At 40.1% G+C, this 19,869-nt stretch overlaps 1 protein-coding gene across 1 annotated transcript in view; it reads left to right on the top strand.

Moving 5' to 3' along the window:
- Window positions 1-10,862, top strand: part of ACTR3 (actin related protein 3) — a 55,422-nt gene extending 44,560 nt beyond the window's left edge. Inside the window, exons 8-12 of the mRNA XM_084808365.1 lie at window positions 1,084-1,257; window positions 4,016-4,108; window positions 5,619-5,744; window positions 7,167-7,250; window positions 7,790-10,862. Of these exons, the coding sequence (XP_084664491.1) occupies window positions 1,084-1,257; window positions 4,016-4,108; window positions 5,619-5,744; window positions 7,167-7,250; window positions 7,790-7,885 (573 nt within the window). The 3' untranslated portion in view covers window positions 7,886-10,862. The remainder of the gene's footprint in view (window positions 1-1,083; window positions 1,258-4,015; window positions 4,109-5,618; window positions 5,745-7,166; window positions 7,251-7,789) is intronic.
- Window positions 10,863-19,869: the final 9,007 nt, after the last annotated feature.

Raw genomic sequence — 19,869 nt, 5'->3', positions numbered from 1 at the left:
AAGATGGTTTCATACTGTTTATACATATTTTTAAAATTGTGGATTGTACTTTTAGGGTGCAATCCTATGGCCGCTAGTCAGTGGCTAGACGGTCATAGGGTAGGTCAGTTTCTGCGACCCGACCTCGGAGCCCACGCTGCGAGGTCAGTTCCCTGAGAACTCAACTCCACCCCCTCCTGCAACGCCTTGTAGGCAGCGCAGAATGGCTCCACACTGGAGCAGCAAAAACAGGGCATTCCTGGGGGTGTGCTGGAGCGGGGAAGTCGGAAATACCGGCATGACGCATCCTATGTGTTGTCTGGCTGCCGCTTCCCATGCTCCGAGGTCCCATGGCTAGACAGCCAAAATCGGCTGTCTAGCTGCGAAAGCTGGAAGGGGGAAGCGAGGAGGAGATCTGCTCCTCACCACTTCTCCCGCCCTGCACTGGATAGGCAGTTGCCCCCGGGCTCAGAGGTGACCATCGACCCAGATAGGATTGCTCCCTCCATCACTTCGGACATATTTAATGGAAAGATGTAGAATAAATATAGTAAATAAATACATTAAATAAATAGTATTGGAATCCAAAATGTTAACTTGATGTTAACAAATTTCCAGCAGTCTTCTAATTTCTCTTCTCCTGAGGGGAAGTAGTATTACAGAACTAAAAACGCTCTTACTTGGCTCTGCATAATAAAATACCATAATTACTTTTCTTGAGGTTCTTTGTGCATTTTTCCTTTTGCAAATCTATTATTACTGATGGTTTTTAAAGTCTAAAGTCTGTGATTGTATGATATGCTACCATGGCAACAGTTCATTTGAGCATGTGTTTTCGACTGTGTTACAATCTTCCAACTAAAAAATCCTAAAACAATTTTGGCCTGGTGGTGTAATGTATCTGTCCTAGCACCAAGTGCTTTAATTAGCTATATTTAGTTAATTTAGGTAGTTGGTGGTAGCTCAGTGATTTTGAGGTGCTTTCATTTGTACCTGTCTTGAGTCCTTGTTCTTAAACAGTATTTTATTCCTGTTGCACTGAGATCAAATATAAATCTTAGATTTGGGGTAATTGTTTTGTAACTGTTTGTACTTAATTTTCAGGAACGCTTCAGTTATGTCTGCCCTGATTTAGTAAAAGAATTTAACAAGTATGATGCTGATGGTACTAAGTGGATTAAACAATATACTGGAATCAACGCAATCTCAAAGAAAGAATTTACCATTGATGTTGGTTATGAGAGATTCTTAGGGCCAGAGATCTTCTTTCATCCTGAGGTAAATGGTGCAGAACTTAGTGTCTCAAAACATAACTCTGTGCATGCTTTCTCATTAGTAAATACCACTTTGTTGAATGGAGCTAACTCCCTAGTAAATGTGAGTTGGGGTTGCAGTTGTGGTTTAATAATATAGGCTAGATGGTGTTGGGATTTTGATTTTAAACTTAATGCCTTTGAAGCTGGAATCCAATGACAACATACTTTTAATATAAATAATAAAAACTGTAGAATCTCGCTTGGTGCTGTCTGAATTGTGTTAGATTAACTGTACAAATGAAGCCAATTTCACTTTTCAAGATGTGGTTTGCTAACTTGAAGGCATTTTCCCCTTCTTCGTCAATAATACTCAAAGTAGAAGAGAGGGAAATCTGGCTGCTATCATTTAAATCCACACAGCATGCCTTGTATAAGAGTTTCTCTCTTCCCACTTTAAATTAGATACCACCAGTCTGTTCTTTTGTGTGTGGTTTGCTGAAGGAACAGGAATAAATATTTCTTCCAGCTGATAGTCATTTTTCCGTACTGAATTGAACTGCTTGATTCAGTGCTTAGCATTTGAGATGTGTGGGCGGCCTCTGAACTGTTCAGTACAAGACAACAGCAGGCAGAATGGAAAGTGCGAAGCAATTAGATGACTTGGATTCTCCCTAATTCCTGTTTTCAGTGAGCTGTATCCAACATTGCATGAGCCTACTTTCACTCATACAGCAGACCTTTCCCATCCTCTTCCCGCACCCCACATGTGCCCCCAAATCTGTTCCAGAGGATTCTTCAATCCTTCAGAGCAAATTTTTTGGGGAGTGGGGTGTCACAGGGGAGGGGTGGATGGTGTTCTAGCAGTAGAAGGATACAATTGTATTTTGCCCAGTATCAACATCTGTATCTATATATGGCACAGAAACAGCCTTGGTCGCCTTGTATGATGACCTATGTCAGAAGGGAGACGGGGGAATGTGTCCTTGTTGATGCTCCTTGATATCTCGGCAGCTATTGACACTATCAACCATGGTATCCTTCTGGGATGATTGTCTGAGCTGGCAGTGGGAGGCACTGCATTGCAGTGGTTTCGCTTCTACCTGGATGGTTGGCTGCAGAAGTGGTGCTTGGGGAATATTGCTTGACCCCATGGATTCTCCAGTATGGGGTTCACAGGGGTCGGTTTCATCTGTTATGCTATTTAACAGCTACATGAAACCATTGAGTGCAGTCATCTGGGGTTTTGGAGTGTGTTGTCATTGGTATGCTGATGACACACAACTCTATTTCTCCTTTTCATCTTCTGCAGGTGAGGCTGTGGATGTGCTAAATCAGTGCCTGGCTATGACAGTGAACTGGATGAGGGCTAATAGACTGAAACTCAATTCAGACAAGACTGAGATGCTGGTCAGGTTCTCCTGCCCAGATGGAGGGTGCTCAACCTGTTCTGGATGGGGTTGCTTTCCCCCTAAAGGAGTAGGTTCATAGCTTGGGGTCCTCCTGGAGCCATCTTTGTCACTTGAGGCTCAAGGAGCCTCAGTGGCACAGAGTGCCTTCTACCAACTTAGGGGAGTAGCTGGGCCACCAACCAATCTGGACAGGGATAACCTTCAGTTGTCTACGCTCTAGTAACCTCCAAGTTAGATTACTGCAATGTGCTGTGGGTGGGGCTGCCTTTGAAGACGGTTTAGAAGCTGCAGCTTGTGCAAAATGCAGCAGCCAAACTGATAATGGGGACCAGAAGGTCTGAACATATAAGACTGATTCTGGCCTGCTTGCACTGGCTGCCTATATGCATCAGAGCTCAATTCAAAGTGCTTGTTTTGACCTATAAAGGTTTACACGGCTTGGGACCTCAGTACCTGATGGAAAGCCTCCCCAGCATGAATCGATCCATACACTACGCTCTGCATCTAAGGCCCTCCTTCAGGAGCTTCCTCTGAGGGAGGCTCGGAGGGTGGCAACAAGGAAGAGGGCCTTCTTGGTGGTGGCCCCCCCAATTATGGAATAATCTCCCTGATGAGGCCCACCTGGCGCCAGCATTGTCATCTTTTCAGTGCCAGGTTGATTGTTTCAACCTGATTGTTTCAAATGGTTTTAGATATATGTTGTTGTGTGTGCTATTTGTTCTGTGTCATTACATGAATGGTTTTATACTTTATATAATGTATTTTAATGGTTTCATTTTTGTGAGCCGCCCCAAGAGCTTCAGCTATGGGGAAGTATAGAAATATAATAAATGAAATAAAATAGGGTTGCACCTGGTTTTTTCACTTCGATTTTTATTAACTAGAAATAGCTCTTATTATTTTAATGCACACCCTTTAGTACAGATAGTGGTTTACAGAGTGTCATAAAACAGTTCTCTGCCACCGACAGCTTAAAATCTAAAATAGCCAGTGGAGAAGATCACAGAGGTTGGCAAGGGACAGACAATAGTAACAAGACGATACTTCTCCAGAATAAATACTGGTCAATTATTTTTTTTTTTAGAAATAGCATTTCCTTTAAATTAAATTAGCTTTTATTTTCACGTGATGTTTCTCATGTAATTTGTAGTAGGTAAATTTCTTCTATTCCTCCTAGCTTCCATAATTTTTTGTCTTCCTTTTTTGAGAACTCTAATAATCCACACTTGTACCTAATAGGACAAAGGGAATGCTGATACTTTTATATCATATGTGGAGAATCACACCCATTTGTATATTTTTAATACTGCCTTACAATAAAATTACTTGTAACCCAGTGAGTTCTCTGCTGATATTTACTTCTGTTTTTAGTTTGCTAATCCAGACTTCACACAGCCTATCTCAGAAGTAGTAGACGAAGTTATTCAGAACTGTCCCATTGATGTTAGACGTCCACTATATAAGGTAAGTAAAGCTAGGTGTGTGTGTGTGTGTGTGAGTGGGAGGGAGGGAGGGAGGGAGGGAGGGAGGGAGGGAGAAATATTGCTCTGGACAGCAGTATTAAGCTAGCTCTATTTGTCCCTCTTTCCTATGGAGATACCTCTCTATTGAAAACAGAATAATGGGCTGTATTAGGAACACAGGGAGCTGTCTTAGAGAATCAGACCATTTGTCATCTGGCTCACTATTATCTGCACTGCCAGGCAGTGGCTCTCCATGTTTCAGTCAGGAGTTCTCCTCAGTTCTACTTGGAGCTGCCAGGAATTGAACCTGGCATCTTTTTTCTTGCAAAGCTATGGCTCTTTCCAAAATGTATTTTTAAAAATAGTTCTGATAAATGATATAACTCATGGAATGTAGAATAATCTTAACATGTAACTAGAAATAAATTCTGAAAGGATTTAATTTTTTTTACTGCTTGAAGTCAAAGCTGAGAAAATAAGATTTGAGTATGGTGAGATGCCAGCTGATTGTGCAGAATGAATGTGGAACCTCCATACGTACAGCTTTCCCCAGTCTGGTGCCCTCCAGACGTTTTTGACTATAACTCTCATCCTCCTTGACCATTGGCCATGCTAGCTGGAGCTGATGGAGAGACTTACTGAAGAACATCTGGGCAGCACCATGTTAGGGAAATGTTAGGAAAACACCAACAGAACCTGGGCGGGGTGGGGTGGCAGTACATGTCAGATGATCCACTACTTACAATGCCCTGCCGTTTTGTTGCAACCAGTGTGCAAGGTGACTTTTCCCCCTTAAATTTCCTTCCCATTGAAATCAATGGGATGGAAAATTACTATGCCAGCTTCAGGCTGGTGTAGTTTGTGGCCTGATTTGGGGCTGTGTCAGAAGAGTGAGGGGCACTTCGGATCTGACAGACTCAAGGCCAACCCCAGAATGCCCTGTTTGGTCTCCTTCTACTGTCGGGAATATTGCCAGCAGTATAACTACACCCATGAACCTTTCCACTGGTGTACTGAGGGCGTTGGGGATGGACGTGCCACCCCAGTATGGAGCTCTTCTCCACTGGTGGAAGGCACTTCTGCCACATCCTAACCATCCACACTAGGTTCCAGTGTGGGTTAGGATTGCTCTATTCTTCTGTTGTATGGTGTTTTCTGTAAATTGTTTTCTGTCATAACACACTTTTTGATAATTTTGTGAATTGCTGGAAGTGCACTTTGAAGATCTAAATATCTGTAACTATTAGTGATCTGGATAGTCCTTCTTGGAGTGCTCAACATGACACCTATTATAAAGGCATAAAATTCTCAGGAAGACTATAGCATCCCTATTTATGAAATAAATTCACTAGATCATTTGACCAGGGCATGTACAACTGAGGTTCTGTTTGTGCTGTTCTCCTCTGTGGCTATTTGGAATTATTACCACTGCCCTCACTCCTATTTTCAGAAACTGCTATCTGTCAGTGCTGCTTAAGTGATTTAACTCTTTGTGTGCAATTTCAATTCAGAATATTGTCCTGTCTGGAGGCTCAACAATGTTCAGGGACTTTGGTCGTCGTTTACAACGAGACTTGAAAAGGACTGTTGATGCTAGACTGAAACTCAGTGAAGAACTGAGTGGTGGCAGACTGAAGGTTTGTTTTCTTAGATAATACATTGTATTGATTTGGATCAGTGCGACCGGTTTGTGTGCATTGGTTTATGTTTCTCTTTGGAATGAAATTCAAAATGAAGTCCAGTAGATTGTATCTCCCTCTTCTTGAACGACGTTCATCTACTTTTCCTCCCTGTCTGGGGGAAGCTTTCATTGTTACGGCTGCAAGACCTCCTGTCTGTGGTCTTGAAATTAGCAGCAGTGGTGGTGAAGAAGCAGCCTTTGCCACCAGTGTGGAGGCATGATACAGCTGAGTACTGGAAACAGTGGCTTAATGCTTTAGAAAGAAACTTGGAAGCGATTGATTAATTCTACCTTTCCATCTGTCTCACAGAACCCTGTCCTGCTCTTCTTCCCTCCACCTCTCTGCAGGTTCATTCAGCTTCATTTTTACCTGACTCTTCAGCACTGTTGCTTCTTAGTTCATTCACCTGCATGGATTGAGAAGTTCTCCTTCACACATACGTTTTAATAGTATGTCTAGTCACCCATGTGAAGACTATTTAGGCATAAGTATGGAAGGGTCTTAAACTCTGCAATGACTGAGCATTTCAAAATTGAATTGCATCAATAAGTATCTGTTTATTTGAACTGATTACCCATTCACTCCTTTCCCCCCTTCAACAAAGAAATATAGTAGTGGTGCAAGATGTAGCACCTGAGGCAGGAGGATCTGCCACAGCTTCCCCTTTGCCCTCCAGCCTTTTTTGCATTACAGGTGGCACCCGTTAATACTTTGCTCACAGGCAGTCTCCACGGACACCTCACCAGCAGTCGCCAAACACAGCCTGTTGTGATGTCAGGCACCCCTCCATGCTGTGGCTGGGGTGGGGGGAGGCGCAATGTACCGCCCTTCTTGATCCACTGTTGGAGGCAGGAGTCTCACCCTATGTCATGGGAGAGCTGGCCCTGGAAACGTACCACCACCCACTGTCAAAGCAAATTGCATTGTAATTTATATTTTACATTTAGAATTAAGTATCATGCATAACTTATTTGAGCTTCCTTCTAACTGAGAGGTGGCTTTTGCTCAAATGTGTTTATAATTTTACTTTAAAGCACTATGAATAAAACTGATCAGAGACCAGTTTCCAGGTTTGTCACAGTAAATGGATAACAAATCAAATGATTACAATTGTGGATTTTTGTTACAGCAATGGAAAATAAGGTAGACGTGATTGTTGTGACAATTTTTACCATGATATATATAGCCATTTTAGTCACAATTTTTAATATTGCAATTCTTCTTTTGATTCTTTGGAATGAGGGGCCTACACTTTTAAAATGTGAATATTAGCATACAGATAGTAAGATGTTAAAATATGTTTATGTACTACCTGAAAGAAGTTTTGTATATTGAGCAGAACTAATAACTTTGCACTGATTTTGTTTTCCATTGTAGCCAAAACCTATTGATGTACAGGTTATTACACACCATATGCAAAGATATGCTGTCTGGTTTGGAGGATCAATGCTGGCTTCCACAGTAAGTTGTTGCAAGGAGAAAGAAAGCTAAAGAGAGCTTTTACCACCTAAATTTACTTCTATTACTTTCCCCCTTGTTTATTCTAACGTATATACTTAGAAGTAAGTTCCTTTGAGTTCAGTGGAGTTTATTCCCAGGTAAATGGTTATAGGATTGCAGCCAAAATATTCATGGGACAGAAAGTTAGGATTAGGTCAGGCCCAGTGACAGTCCTGTAAAAGTACTTTTATTTTTTCTGGCATATTGCCTTTTAAACATTAGAGACTTTCCACTAATCTTTGTATATACTTTAGAAACCTAAACACATGGGGAAAGAGCCTTTTCCCTTGACTATTTTTTATCAGGTCCATGAAATATTTCAAATATTTATCTTTTTATGGGCAACCATGTCTTCTGTTACATAAATAATAGCACAAGCACAAACCTGAGACTGGTGATTTTGAAATTAAATATTTGTCTCTTTTTCCAAAGTGCATAGATTTATCTAAAAGAATAAAATAAGCATCTTGATCTTTCTCTTTTTAAATTTTCTCTTTCAGCCTGAGTTCTACCAAGTATGCCACACCAAAAAAGATTATGAAGAAATTGGTCCTAGCATCTGTCGTCACAACCCAGTTTTTGGAGTTATGTCTTAAATCTGACCTTCGAAACGTTGAGTCTAGGGAGGCAGGGAGATGGTCTTTCTCAATACTTGTTTGTCTGGATGGCCGGTATTAAGATAACAAAAATGACTTGAAAATAAGAAAAAAAGACCAAACACAATTAAACAGGAATATTTTAATAAGTGTCTCAACATGCAGATATAGTGGGAAGCCAAAATGATTCAAAGTGTTTTTCTTTCGATTGAATATTTGAACCTGTGTGTAAACAAAACAAAAGAAGTGGGTTTTTGTTCTTTCTGTGCCCTGATATTTTGTATATTAATGGAATATCCAAGATTTGATGGGATTTGATGGCGTGTAGATAGTCAGCTCTATAATTCTTCAATTGTACTCTTACATGAGTACAATGCAAGAGCTTGTTTATATTTCATACTTTTTTATACGTTGAGAAAAAATATCAGTGAATGAAAGAAATGTAATATTTGACAAGTAAAATACCAGTGACCAATTTGAAGTAAATCAAAGAAATAATACCCACATGAAGCTTAATCATGTGACTCTCTAATACAAATTATGACCAATCTTAAACTTGGGTTCCACACACAGTGCAACTTGGCAAGTGCTTTTGGATCTAAGGAGCTAGTATCTTGGATTAACTGATGCCTGCTAGTGCTTTCTGATTACTCGGTGCATTTTCATTCTATTTCTTGCTTTGGAAAAAAAGTAAAGACAAGACTGTTGGACCAGTATTGCCGTTCTGTAGTGTCATTTCTAATTACAACCAAATATTCCAATTATCAAAATGGGTGTATACCACCATTCCAATAAAGGCACAAAAATTCTTTTTAATGTTTGTGTGAGGCCTTTCAGTCTCGTTGCTTGATCATTTGTGAAGGTCTCCCTAATCTGCAGTAGCAATTCTTCATTCTATAATTTTGAAGGGACAGGAGGGCCACATATATACTGTGACACAAGTATGCAAGTGGTGCTAGTGTGTCTGTGTGATTTCACCTACTTATTCAATAGTATACAAAGTTGCAAATGCAGTTTTTAGAGGCATCATTTTCATTAAATACACTTTCCCCATAGTATTTAGGTAAATGAAGCTATTGCATTCTTGGGGTCTTGTGTCACAGATTTGGTCCTTTAGGTCCAGGGAGTGAAATCTGATATCTGTGCTCACTATCTATCTGGTAAGTAGCAGGTTTGGGAGGACTGAATACACAAAATATTTAGAATAAAAATGTTTGTACTGGTTTGTTTTAGAGGAGCTGCACAACACCTAATTGCCATCTTATTCTTTAGCAGGGCAAAAAGTCCCAAGGATCAGAGGTTCTCCCTCTGACCAGTCTCGAACTATGTGTACACAGTGGAAATAAATTTTAAGAAGTCAGATTTCCCTTTATTTAAACTGGATTTTTACAGTGTTCAAAAATGTCCTTTATAATGGCTGTGTTATGTAAAGATAAGCCAGGAATTCTAGCTTAATAAACCACGATGTGAATGAGCTGTGTTATAGTTCAGGCAGCCTGTTTGCTCTCCCCCCTTCACATGAATGGGTAAACAAACCAGGAAGGGGTAGCTTTGCGTGACATCTACACCATGCAAACCAAATTAAGTGTGCCAACCGAATCCGATTTTAAGACAGCTTTTAACCAGGGCTTGTTATTGGTTTATGAATTCTGGCTTGTTTGGATGCACTTAACTGTTATTCTAGGTTTGGGCATCGCCCACAGCTATCACCTTTCTGGTTAGCTTACCTGCTTATGCAAGGGTAGGAGTGAACAGGCTGCATGTACAAGCATGCAAGTCCTTCATATCTTTTTATCAAGCAACAATTCCTGGTTTATCAGTACATGTGAACACTCCTATTAAGTGTATCTTCGAAAGAAAACAGATTTAAAATGAAATTTGAAATAAATACACCTTAAACCAAACACTTAACTCTTAAAATTTTGACAGATGTCAAAAATTGTTTTTCCACATAAAAAATAAAGCATGAGAAATGTATCTGACATGAAGCTAAGTATTATAAATGACACTGTTGTTGTGTTCTATTTATTGCTGTGAATTTTCATAGCGGGCACAGGAATTAGAAAGTTGTCATCTGGGTGCTAGGATCTGCCATGCTGCCAGGATACAATCCTGTCTCGTAGTACGATAATCTCCTAAAATCATCTGGATGATATTGTGCTCTTATTCTTGTAAGATTCCACTAGCTGAGATCTTCAATGGGTTTAGTTCTCAAATTATAAGTATTTATTACTATACATTCAAACAGCATGGATCTCATGCTCATAGTACTCCTGGAGAAACAGTACTTTGCCCATAACTACCAGCTCATAATTCTGGAAAATTCAGATTATGTCCAATGCAATGCATATTTGCTCAGAAGTAAGTCCCACATTGCTCAGTGGCACTCATTTAGAAATAAATGTGATTAGGATTGCAGCTTTAGCAGTCACGTAAGTGATCTGCTTATTCAACTTGCTGTATGCAGAGAGTACCAAACAGAAACTGGTCTGTTGTCTTCAAGAGACAGTTCTGCAGGGCTTGGATTATTTACTGGTTGTATAAAGACTCTTATTTAGTTGCAAAACCAATATACTTTATTTAGTATAGCAACCCATTATTATGATGGGTTGCTATATCAATTAAAATACATTGATTCACATTGGTTGTACAGGTAACAGGAAATGACTAAAACCAATGTTTTTTGGCGATTTAAATCAAACACCTAGCATGCATGAAAGTTAAAGCCAAGGTTGAATAACTTCCAAGAGTTATTCATTTGCAAAGAGACTGGATTACTTCTTAGTCCCTTTTTGGGGGGAGGGTAGTAACTTGAATATATTTAATTAAAAGGGATTTAAAAAAAATTAACATAGTTGCAATTAAATGCTTTACTAGCATATGTTGTAGAAAGCTACTGAACAGTTCTTGTATTTTCAAGTCTAGAAAGAAGGTTGTGTGGATTTTATCCATTTAAATTAAAGTTTAATGAAGAATGATACAAAAATCCTGTGTGCTGAATATCAGTAATAAAGGATGACAAGTGGAATCAGCTTTGTAAGAAGATGATGAAAAGCAATTTTCAAATAATAAAATGTTGCATGCAGCTGCTAAAAGTTAAGACCACTCATATACCGAGTGTTTAAATAATCAGGACATCAAATTAATTCAGTCTTTAATAAAAACTGTTACTTGCTTTCCCTCAGAAAGCTGTCAGCTAAGAAAAAAGTCTGCACAAAAGTATTTGTTCATAGTTCCTACGCATTAGCATCTAAAGGGTAATTGTTTTATACCTTTTATACCTTCAAATGCCCATCATCTATTCTGTTATTTCATGTATGGAGAACTGTCAACTTCAATGCATTTTTTTCTATGTGGTTTTGTATTGCGTGCATGTCACTTGAAACAAGATGTGCCCAAATGTGCCCTCTGCATATCGGAGGTTGTTGATAATTCTCCCGGCAATCTTAATTCCGACCTCTGATTCATCCAACCCGGCGTTTCTCATGATGTACTTTGCATATAAGTTAAATAAGCAGGGTGACAATATGCAGCCTTGTCGTACTCCTTTCCCAATTTTGAACCACTTGGTTGTTCCATGTCCGGTTCTTACTGTTGCTTCTTGACCCTCGTACAGGTTTCTCAGGAGACAGGTAAGGTGGTCTGGTACTCCCATCACTTTAAGAATTTGCCACAGTTTGTTGTGATCCACACAATCAAAGGCTTTAGCGTAGTCAATGAAGCAGAAATAGACGTTTTTCTGGAATTCCATTGCTTTCTCCATGATGCAGCGAATGTTGGCGATTTGATCTCTAGTTCCTCTGCCTCTTCGAAACCCAGCTTGTACTTCTGGTAGTTCTCGGTTCGCATACTGCTGAAGCCTAGCTTGTAGGATTTTGAGCATCACCTTGCTGGCATGTGAAATGAGCGCAAGTGTGCGGTAGTTTGAACACTCCTTGGCGTTGCCCTTCTTTGGAATTGGAATGTAAACTGACCTTTTCCAGTCTTGTGGCCACTGTTGAGTGTTCCAGATTTGTTGGCATATTGAATGCAGCACTTTAACAGCATCATCTTTTAGGATTTTAAATAGCTCAGCTGGAATACTGTCATCTCCGCTAGCTTTGTTGTTACTAATGCTTCCTAAGGCCCACTTGACTTCACTCTCTATGATGTCCGGCTCAAGTTCAGTGACCGCACTATCATGGCTATCAGGGACATTCAGATCTTTCCTTTATAGTTCTTCTGTGTATTCTTGCCACCTCTTCTTAATCTCATCTGCTTCTGTTAGGTCCCTGCCTTCTTTGTCTTTTATCATGCCCGTCTTTGCACAAAACGTTCCCTTGAGATCTCCAATTTTCTTGAAGAGATCTCTAGTCTTTCCCATTCTGTTGTTTTCCTCGATTTCTTTGCATTGTTCATTTAAGAAGGCCTTCTTGTCTCTCCTTGCTATTCTCTGGAACTCTGCATTCAGTTGGGTATATCTTCCCCTTTCTCCCTTGCTTTTCGCTTCCCTTCTTTCGTGAGCTACTTGTAAAGCCTCATCAGACAGCCACTTTGCTTTCTTGCATTTCTTTTTCTTTGGGACGGATTTCGTTGCTGCCTCCTGAACAATGTTACGGACCTCCGTCCATAGTTCCTCAGGCACTCTGTCTATCAGGTCTAATCCCTGAAATCTATTCCTCACCTCCACTGTATATTCATCAGGGATATGATTTAGGTCATACCTGAACGGTTTAGTGGTTTTCCCGACGTTCTTCAATTTAAGCCAAAATTTTGCAAGAAGCAGCTCATGATCTGAGCCACAGTCAGCTCCAGGTCTTGTTTTTACTGACTGTATGGAGCTTCTCCATCTTTGGCTGCAAAGGACATAATCAATCTGATTTCGATATTGACCATCTGGTGATGTCCATGTGTAGAGTCGCCTCTTGTGCTGTTGGAAAAGAGTGTTTGCTATGATCAGCATGTTCTCTTGGCAAAACTCTATTAGCTTTTGTCCTGCTTCATTTTGTACACCAAGGCCATGCCTGCCTGTTATCCCGGTGATTTCTTGACTTCCTACTTTAGCATTCCAATCCCCTATGATGAAGAGGACATCTTTTTTTGGTGTTAGTTCTAGAAGGTGTTGTAGGTCTTCATAGAACCGATCAACCTCAGCTTCTTCGGCCTCAGTGGTTGGGGCATAGACTTGAATTACTGTGATGTTGAATGGTTTGCCTTGGATTCGTACTGAGATCATTCTATCATTTTTCAGATTGTACCCCAGTACTGCTTTTCCCACCCTTTTGTTGACTATGAGTGCTACTCCATTTCTTCTAAGGGATTCTTGCCCACAATAGTAGATATGATGGTCACCTGAATTAAATTCGCCCATGCCTGTCCATTTTAGTTCGCTGATTCCCAAGATGTCGATGTTCAATCTTGCCATCTCATGTTTGACCACCTCCAGCTTACCTTGATTCATTGATCTGACATTCCAGGTTCCTAAACAATATTGTTCTTTACAGCATCGGATTTTCTTTTCACCGCCAGACACATCTATTGCCAGCCTGTTAAATATTAAAAAAAAATGTGTGTGGATGCTCATGTGCAGATGCTGTATGCTTCTTGAGCATAGATGACAAGCTTGGAATAGTTGGGATTATCTGGAGCATATATTAAATTCTTACAGACATGTCCTAACAGTGTGTGGCTGCAAGGGCAACTTTTTCAAAGCTGTTGGTGAAACCCAAGTATCTCCTGCCTAAGATGGTGATGAACCCATCAAACAATTGTCATGGCCATGCTGGGTGGGTCATATGGAACACCTTTACTGATAGGATCAGTACATAATGTCCATACAGACAAAGGTGTGTTGTCAACAAACGGTTATATCATGCCCAAATGACTAGCACATATGACTATCTGTCCGTTCTGTCACAGCAGTATCAAAATAAATGCAGAAGATATTTTGATTCTCCTGACTAAACCTGGACAGGGGAGCTAAAAGTATACCAGATTGTGTGGCTGAGGGTAGCCAATATTTTCACTTAATCACTCTCTACTTCTAGAAAGTTGCCTGAAAAGTAAGTAATAAATATTGGCCAGGCTTTACCTTCTATAATTCAATAGTAAATTGTGCTAAGTGGCACTCATAAGTGGCATGTCCTATTATGCCAGTATATGAAGAAAGGTATCCTTTTTGCCCAAACCAAAGTCCTGTGGAAATGCTCTTTGAAACAGCTAAGCAAGAAGTATTCTGTGTTTCCTTAACTGAGGTAACACCTTTCCCCTATTTATAGGTATAAAGAACGCTTGTATTGTACTGGTGTATACTGCTGTATGCTAATGGGTGTGAGAGTGAGAGATTTATGTTTTCTATCTTGAAATTCTCTGCTACAAGTAGTAAGTGTTAATTGCTTTGTGGGTAGGGATTAAAAATACATCTACATGTAGACAAATGGCTATAATATTGTAAAACCGCTACTGTATAATAACAGCACAGTTGAATTTTGATGTCTAGTTCAATAGAATTTATTTTTTAATGTTCTAAACCACCCCCAGTGTCTCCAAGGGTACAACATACAAATTTTTGAAAGATATTCTAAACTCTTACTTGTTAATTAAAAATACTGCTTCAAGTCTCTACTGTTTTATTAGAAACAAAGAGTCTTGTGACACCTTAAAGACTAACATTTATTCTAGCATAATCATTTGTGAGACTAGAAAGCTTATGCTAGAATAAATGTTAGTCTTTAAAATGCTACAAGCCTCCTTGTTGTTTTTGCTGCAATAGCTACTGGTACATGGCTACTGGAAATTGTTTTATTAGACTTTTTAAAAAAATTAACCAGCAACCATCTCTTATTTTTCTCTTCTCTCTCATATAAGAATACTGACCTTTCCACTGTCTACACATCAGTATTTCTGATAATTTCAATGGTATCCAAAAAATTAAGTTCAGACTTGGAACGTTGTGAGCCTCTTTCTTAATTGTGTATATTCTATAATATCTGTTCTGACTTCACACCTAGCAGAAGCTAAAGACTCTTGCCTGTAATTCTTATCTAGTAACAAAACAAAGAATATTTTATTAAAAGATGCTTCCAACTTGAGGTCTGGGAAATGCTAAGATGCTGGCCATCCCAGTGAAGTTATCTGTGCTTGCAGGCGAGGTTTATTTATCATGCAACTCCAGAACATCCATTCCCTCAAGTCTGTTAAATTCCACTCCTTATGTCAATAGCACTACCATCTGATAGTGTGTTACAGTTTTTGGCTGACATTTTAATGGTTTCCAAATAGGAAACGAATAGGCCTTCCATGTCTGAAGAAGCTTGGAAAGAAAGAGGCTGAAGCAAAAATTCAATAGTTCCAAGCCTGCAACATTTACAAACTGCCCTGGCATGCAGTTTCTATTTTTAGTTTTATTCTACAACCTGTAACACTATCTAAATGCATGTACTGTGTGGTGGCTTGAGTTGGAGGTGGGAGATGGTTAGCAAGGCCTGGGTCCATGCCTACGGGGTGGGGGGCTCTGTGCCTGTCACGTGGGAGTGGGTGCAAGGGAGCAAGAAAATCCACTTCTTTGGCATGCAGCCTTCTGTTCATTTCATTGCCTGGCTGAGGTATAGTGCAAAGCCCCATCCAGGGAGCCAGTCAGCTGTGCTGGTTCACTTCTGGGAGTGGACCTGTGGGAAAATTTTCTCTGATCCACTACTATGCCATAAATAGGAGGCGTGGTCCATGACCCCAGGATGCGAATTGACACCATGGCTCTCACATTTGTGGTTCTCCATTTTGTTTCTGTACAGCTTTAAAGGCACTTGTTTAAATTCTATACTCTCGTGTAAAGCTCTCTAAATTTCCAAACCTGCACTACCTGATGTATAAAATTATGTATAAACCTGGAATACCAGCCAATAAGAACAGAATTTTGTGTGTAGCCTTGTTTTGTTTTAAGGAAAGGATGATTTGGCTAAGTCACTTGTGATGCTTCTCTACAGGACGTGTGTGTGTGTGTGTAGAGTGGTTTAGAATAAATTGTCCAACAAAACAAAACCCTCTGTACAGACAGGAAAATCATTGGGCACAGGTTTGTACCATGTTTCCCAAGTCTGTCCCAAAAATCTAGCCAACTTTACAATCTGATAAGTCTTGCAGGGGTCCACCATATAAAGCTACTCCACAGGCAGAAAGAACTCTGATCTTCTATCCCCAGTTTATGTTCACTACTCGGACCACAGCAACATTGGGAGGGTCCCTGTTTCAAGTGCCACCATTTTGTTCCCATGTTGCCTGAAACAGGGTTTTATGCGTTGTGCTGCTGCAGTTACGGACTTTCTCAGAGAGGTGTACCAGGTTTCATCAGCTTAAATTCTATTTTAGAAAGTCTGTGAAAAGTTATTTGGTCATTTTAAACCCACTGCTTTTAACATTTAGCTCCTCAACTATTTTGCAGTGCAATCCTATGCATATGTACTAGAAGCAAGTCTCACTGAATTCAGTGGGATTTCCTCCAAAGTCAGTGTGTTTAGGCTGCAACTGTGTACACGTTTAACTGGCAGTAAACACCATCCAACACAGTGAAACTTATGCCTGACCATTCATGTGTAGGATTGCACTGTTGTGGTGAGTTAACATCTTCAGCTAACTTTTTAATTTTGCTTTTAATGTTCTTTTGCTTTTATTATTAATGTTAGTGATTTAGATGGCTACATTTTCTTGATACATAACTTAATTACACTGTATATCGCCATGGTGCCCTTGTAGTGGAAAGGTGGCTTATAACTACTTAAATGGGCATAAGCTTCTTAACAAGTGTTGGAAAAGCCTGCCAATGAGCTTATTAGAGGCTTATAGACATCATAGCTTCTGTATGGATTGCCAGCCTATGGAAGTGTTTTTTTTTTAATGACCAACAACAGAGGGACCATGTGAGAAGGGAGGTATAATGGCCTTCCTCCAATGCCTGAAGGCAGTGCTGAGGTAGTGGGGAAGGAAGCAACATATTTTAGATATTTGTACCCATTCCCCCATCAAACCAGACTTGGGTTCAGGATGAGGGATGAAAGCAACACAAAACAATGGACAGTAATGGGGGATATCCTCCCAATGTAAATGGTAGATTCAAAGGACCAATTTCATCTAAATGCATAGTCTGGGTTAGTAACCTCTGGCAGGTGGTATTGAGTGTGGAAAAATATACCCCCAAGTTCCAGCAGCCTTCCCATCATTTCCAGCCAGATGGAATCTTGTTCCAGGCCATACTAATCAGTTGTTGTAAATTTAAGACACAATGGTCAGATTATTTCTTTACAATTTGGTAAGTGTTATGTGACTAGTGAGTATGTGGACTGTTAAATCCATATATATGACAAGGTATGAATTTACACACAAAAGGTCATTTTAATAGGTTTTTGAGCAGTGGAATAGTTTTAAAAAGCCAGACTTTTTCCTGAAGAACTCTAAAAAAACCCGGGTGATTTTTAAAATTTCCCTGTTTGAAACAACACCAGTATCAGTATGGATAAGCTTTTAATACTGTGAGAACATATTATCCATCTCCTACTGCTTACATGGATAGGTCTTTGCACCATAGTAACAGAAAAAGTCAGTAACTAGGGGAGCAGCAGCAGGCAAGCAGAGAATATTACAAATCTAGTCACAATTGTCTCTATTGTCGAACTTGTAAAATACGGGTAACCCTCCCCACATTTACCACTTAATAAGTTGGTTGTGGATATTCACCCAAGGTTACAAGACTAGTCAATGTCTTTATTTCTTGTGGCATATGTTGACTCTTTGGAGAATGGCCCTCCTTTTATCTCTCAATAGGCTGTCTGTGGCTTCCACTTAGGCTGCCTTTTTGGAAAGGTTGGGGGAGAAGTCCTTCTCTAACTTAACACTGAGATGACTTTTGGATGGTGCTGTGAATCTCTGCCTGAGCTTTGAAGTGGTGCCCTTGCCTTTCAATTAGTCCAGGAAGACTAAAAAAAAAATTAAGGACAAATTCGGAATTCGATTCTCAGAACGTTAAAGGAGCCTGAGGGACCTGCCCCCCCAGTCAAACACCAGTAACCTGGGGAAACGGTGAATAGCTTTTTAGCATGAACTATTTAAAAATAGCATTGGGAAAGTACTGCAAAAACAGCATGTTCTGGAATAGTAATTACTACTGTGCAGGACTAGGCATTATTATGAAGAGCTAATACCTATTCAGCAGCTTTCTTTCACACTGTGAATTTAAAATATGGCACTTAACTATCTTATAGCCCTGAAATTGTGCCAATTAATATGGTTGCTTAAAGATATCAAGTTATGCTTTTTACACCTATAATAACTAGTTTAAGAATGCAAAATAAAAACAAGATAAACCTTTAAATGTCTTGTTAACTTTTCCTTACCTCACTTGAAATCCAAATGCTGGAGCATTGTCTTATTCCAGATCTGCTAATGTTCATATGATCGTTTTCAAAGTAATTACAGTCAAAGAGGTGAGAAACGACCCTTCCAGTCTTTATTTTTTTTATTTTGGCAAGGCTAGTGCTCTTCCTTCTATTTCTCTTATAAAAGAAATTTGTTGCAATTCATAGACAACAAAATCCGAGATGCAGGTCCAGGTGCTGCCTATGGCTCTCCTGTTTTGAAATAGTGGATTATAGTGTATGTGAATAAGAGGGTCAATAAACAAATCAAAATGGCAATCTTTGTGCAAAGGTGGGCACAAAGACCATACGTGCTTCAGGTTCTGAGCTTGCAGCAAGGTGTTTAGATTTTGATGTAAATTCAAGATATAACACAAGTGTGTGGCATTCCTGTGGTTTGCTGACACACGAGATAGGCAAGCAATTCTTTTACTGGGGTAATCTCTCTTCATAGATTAGACAAATTCTGATTTCCTATGCTCTTTGAACCCGGACAATAGAAAAAATATGTTTGATGCAGGGCATAGAAAGGCACAGAAATCATTTCAGTGCTTCTAGTGCCTAAACTTCTGAAGAGGGTAACATTTTATTAGGTAATATCTCTGCTGGGCAGGGAAAGTCAACTTTACTGACATGAAAATATTATCAGTACATGAAAATGTTATCAGTAGTTATAATCCTCTAGGTATATTGTGAGTGCTGCTAAGTCCTCCTTGGGATGTTTTGTCTTATTGAGCAACAACAGTGTTAAGGGTTTGTTAATGCAAGAATTATTATGCTATCTCAAATTGAAGGCCTGTTTGGACTTCTTCAGCACTGACCTGCTGGATGCTCCTCGTGTGAGCTCATGTGGGGCTGCTTACAGCTTCAGACAAACTCTGTTTTCTAAACCAGCCTTAAGTAAAGGTTTTACAGAAGTCTGTGGCCTTGCTCTCCTCAGGCCCGAGGAAATGGGTGTTGCTCTTAACCAAAGCCTGGATCCTACAAGGAAGCATAACATACTCAAGCTGAATTGAGAGCAGCCTTCCTCAACCTGGCACCCTCCTGATATGTTGGACTGCAATTCCCATAATTCCCAGCCAATGTGGCCAGTGGCCATGCTAGATAGTAATTATGAGGGTTGCAGTCCAATGTACTGATCTAGTAGCTCTTTCATACTGTTACAGCTTGCAGCAGGGCTTGTCCCTGAATATGGAAGATTCATTTGTATCCCATGGGCAAGTACATGTCCAGTAGTGCTTAATTACCATCAGTGTTACACATTAGCTTTGAAAAAAACCCCACAGACTAATTTTTATCACCAATATATCAAAGTGGCCCATGTTGTTAAACATGTACACCGCCCCACCCACTCAATGAGTCACCTAGCTGTGTGAGCTATGTGGCTGATGAGGTACATAGGCTGCTTGGTTGGGGTGGACTAAGCCACGGCCAGGTGCTTGTGATTTGGCAAGGGGATGGTGCGTCCCCAGGCCACAGAGCAGATGTTCAGGGGCCCAAGTGACTTCAGGGGGAAGGAAGGATTGGCAAAAATCCCATCCCCTTCCACTGGTGGGAGCATCTGTGAGGAATTCCACTCATGGACTACTCCCACTAGCGGAA

The sequence above is a fragment of the Heloderma suspectum genome, chromosome 1, assembly GCF_057233095.1.
Source record: "Heloderma suspectum isolate Gila_16-S chromosome 1, 16-S_ref, whole genome shotgun sequence".
NCBI classification, from domain to species: Eukaryota; Metazoa; Chordata; class Lepidosauria; order Squamata; family Helodermatidae; genus Heloderma; species Heloderma suspectum.
This window is presented reverse-complemented; position numbering and strand designations above follow the sequence as displayed.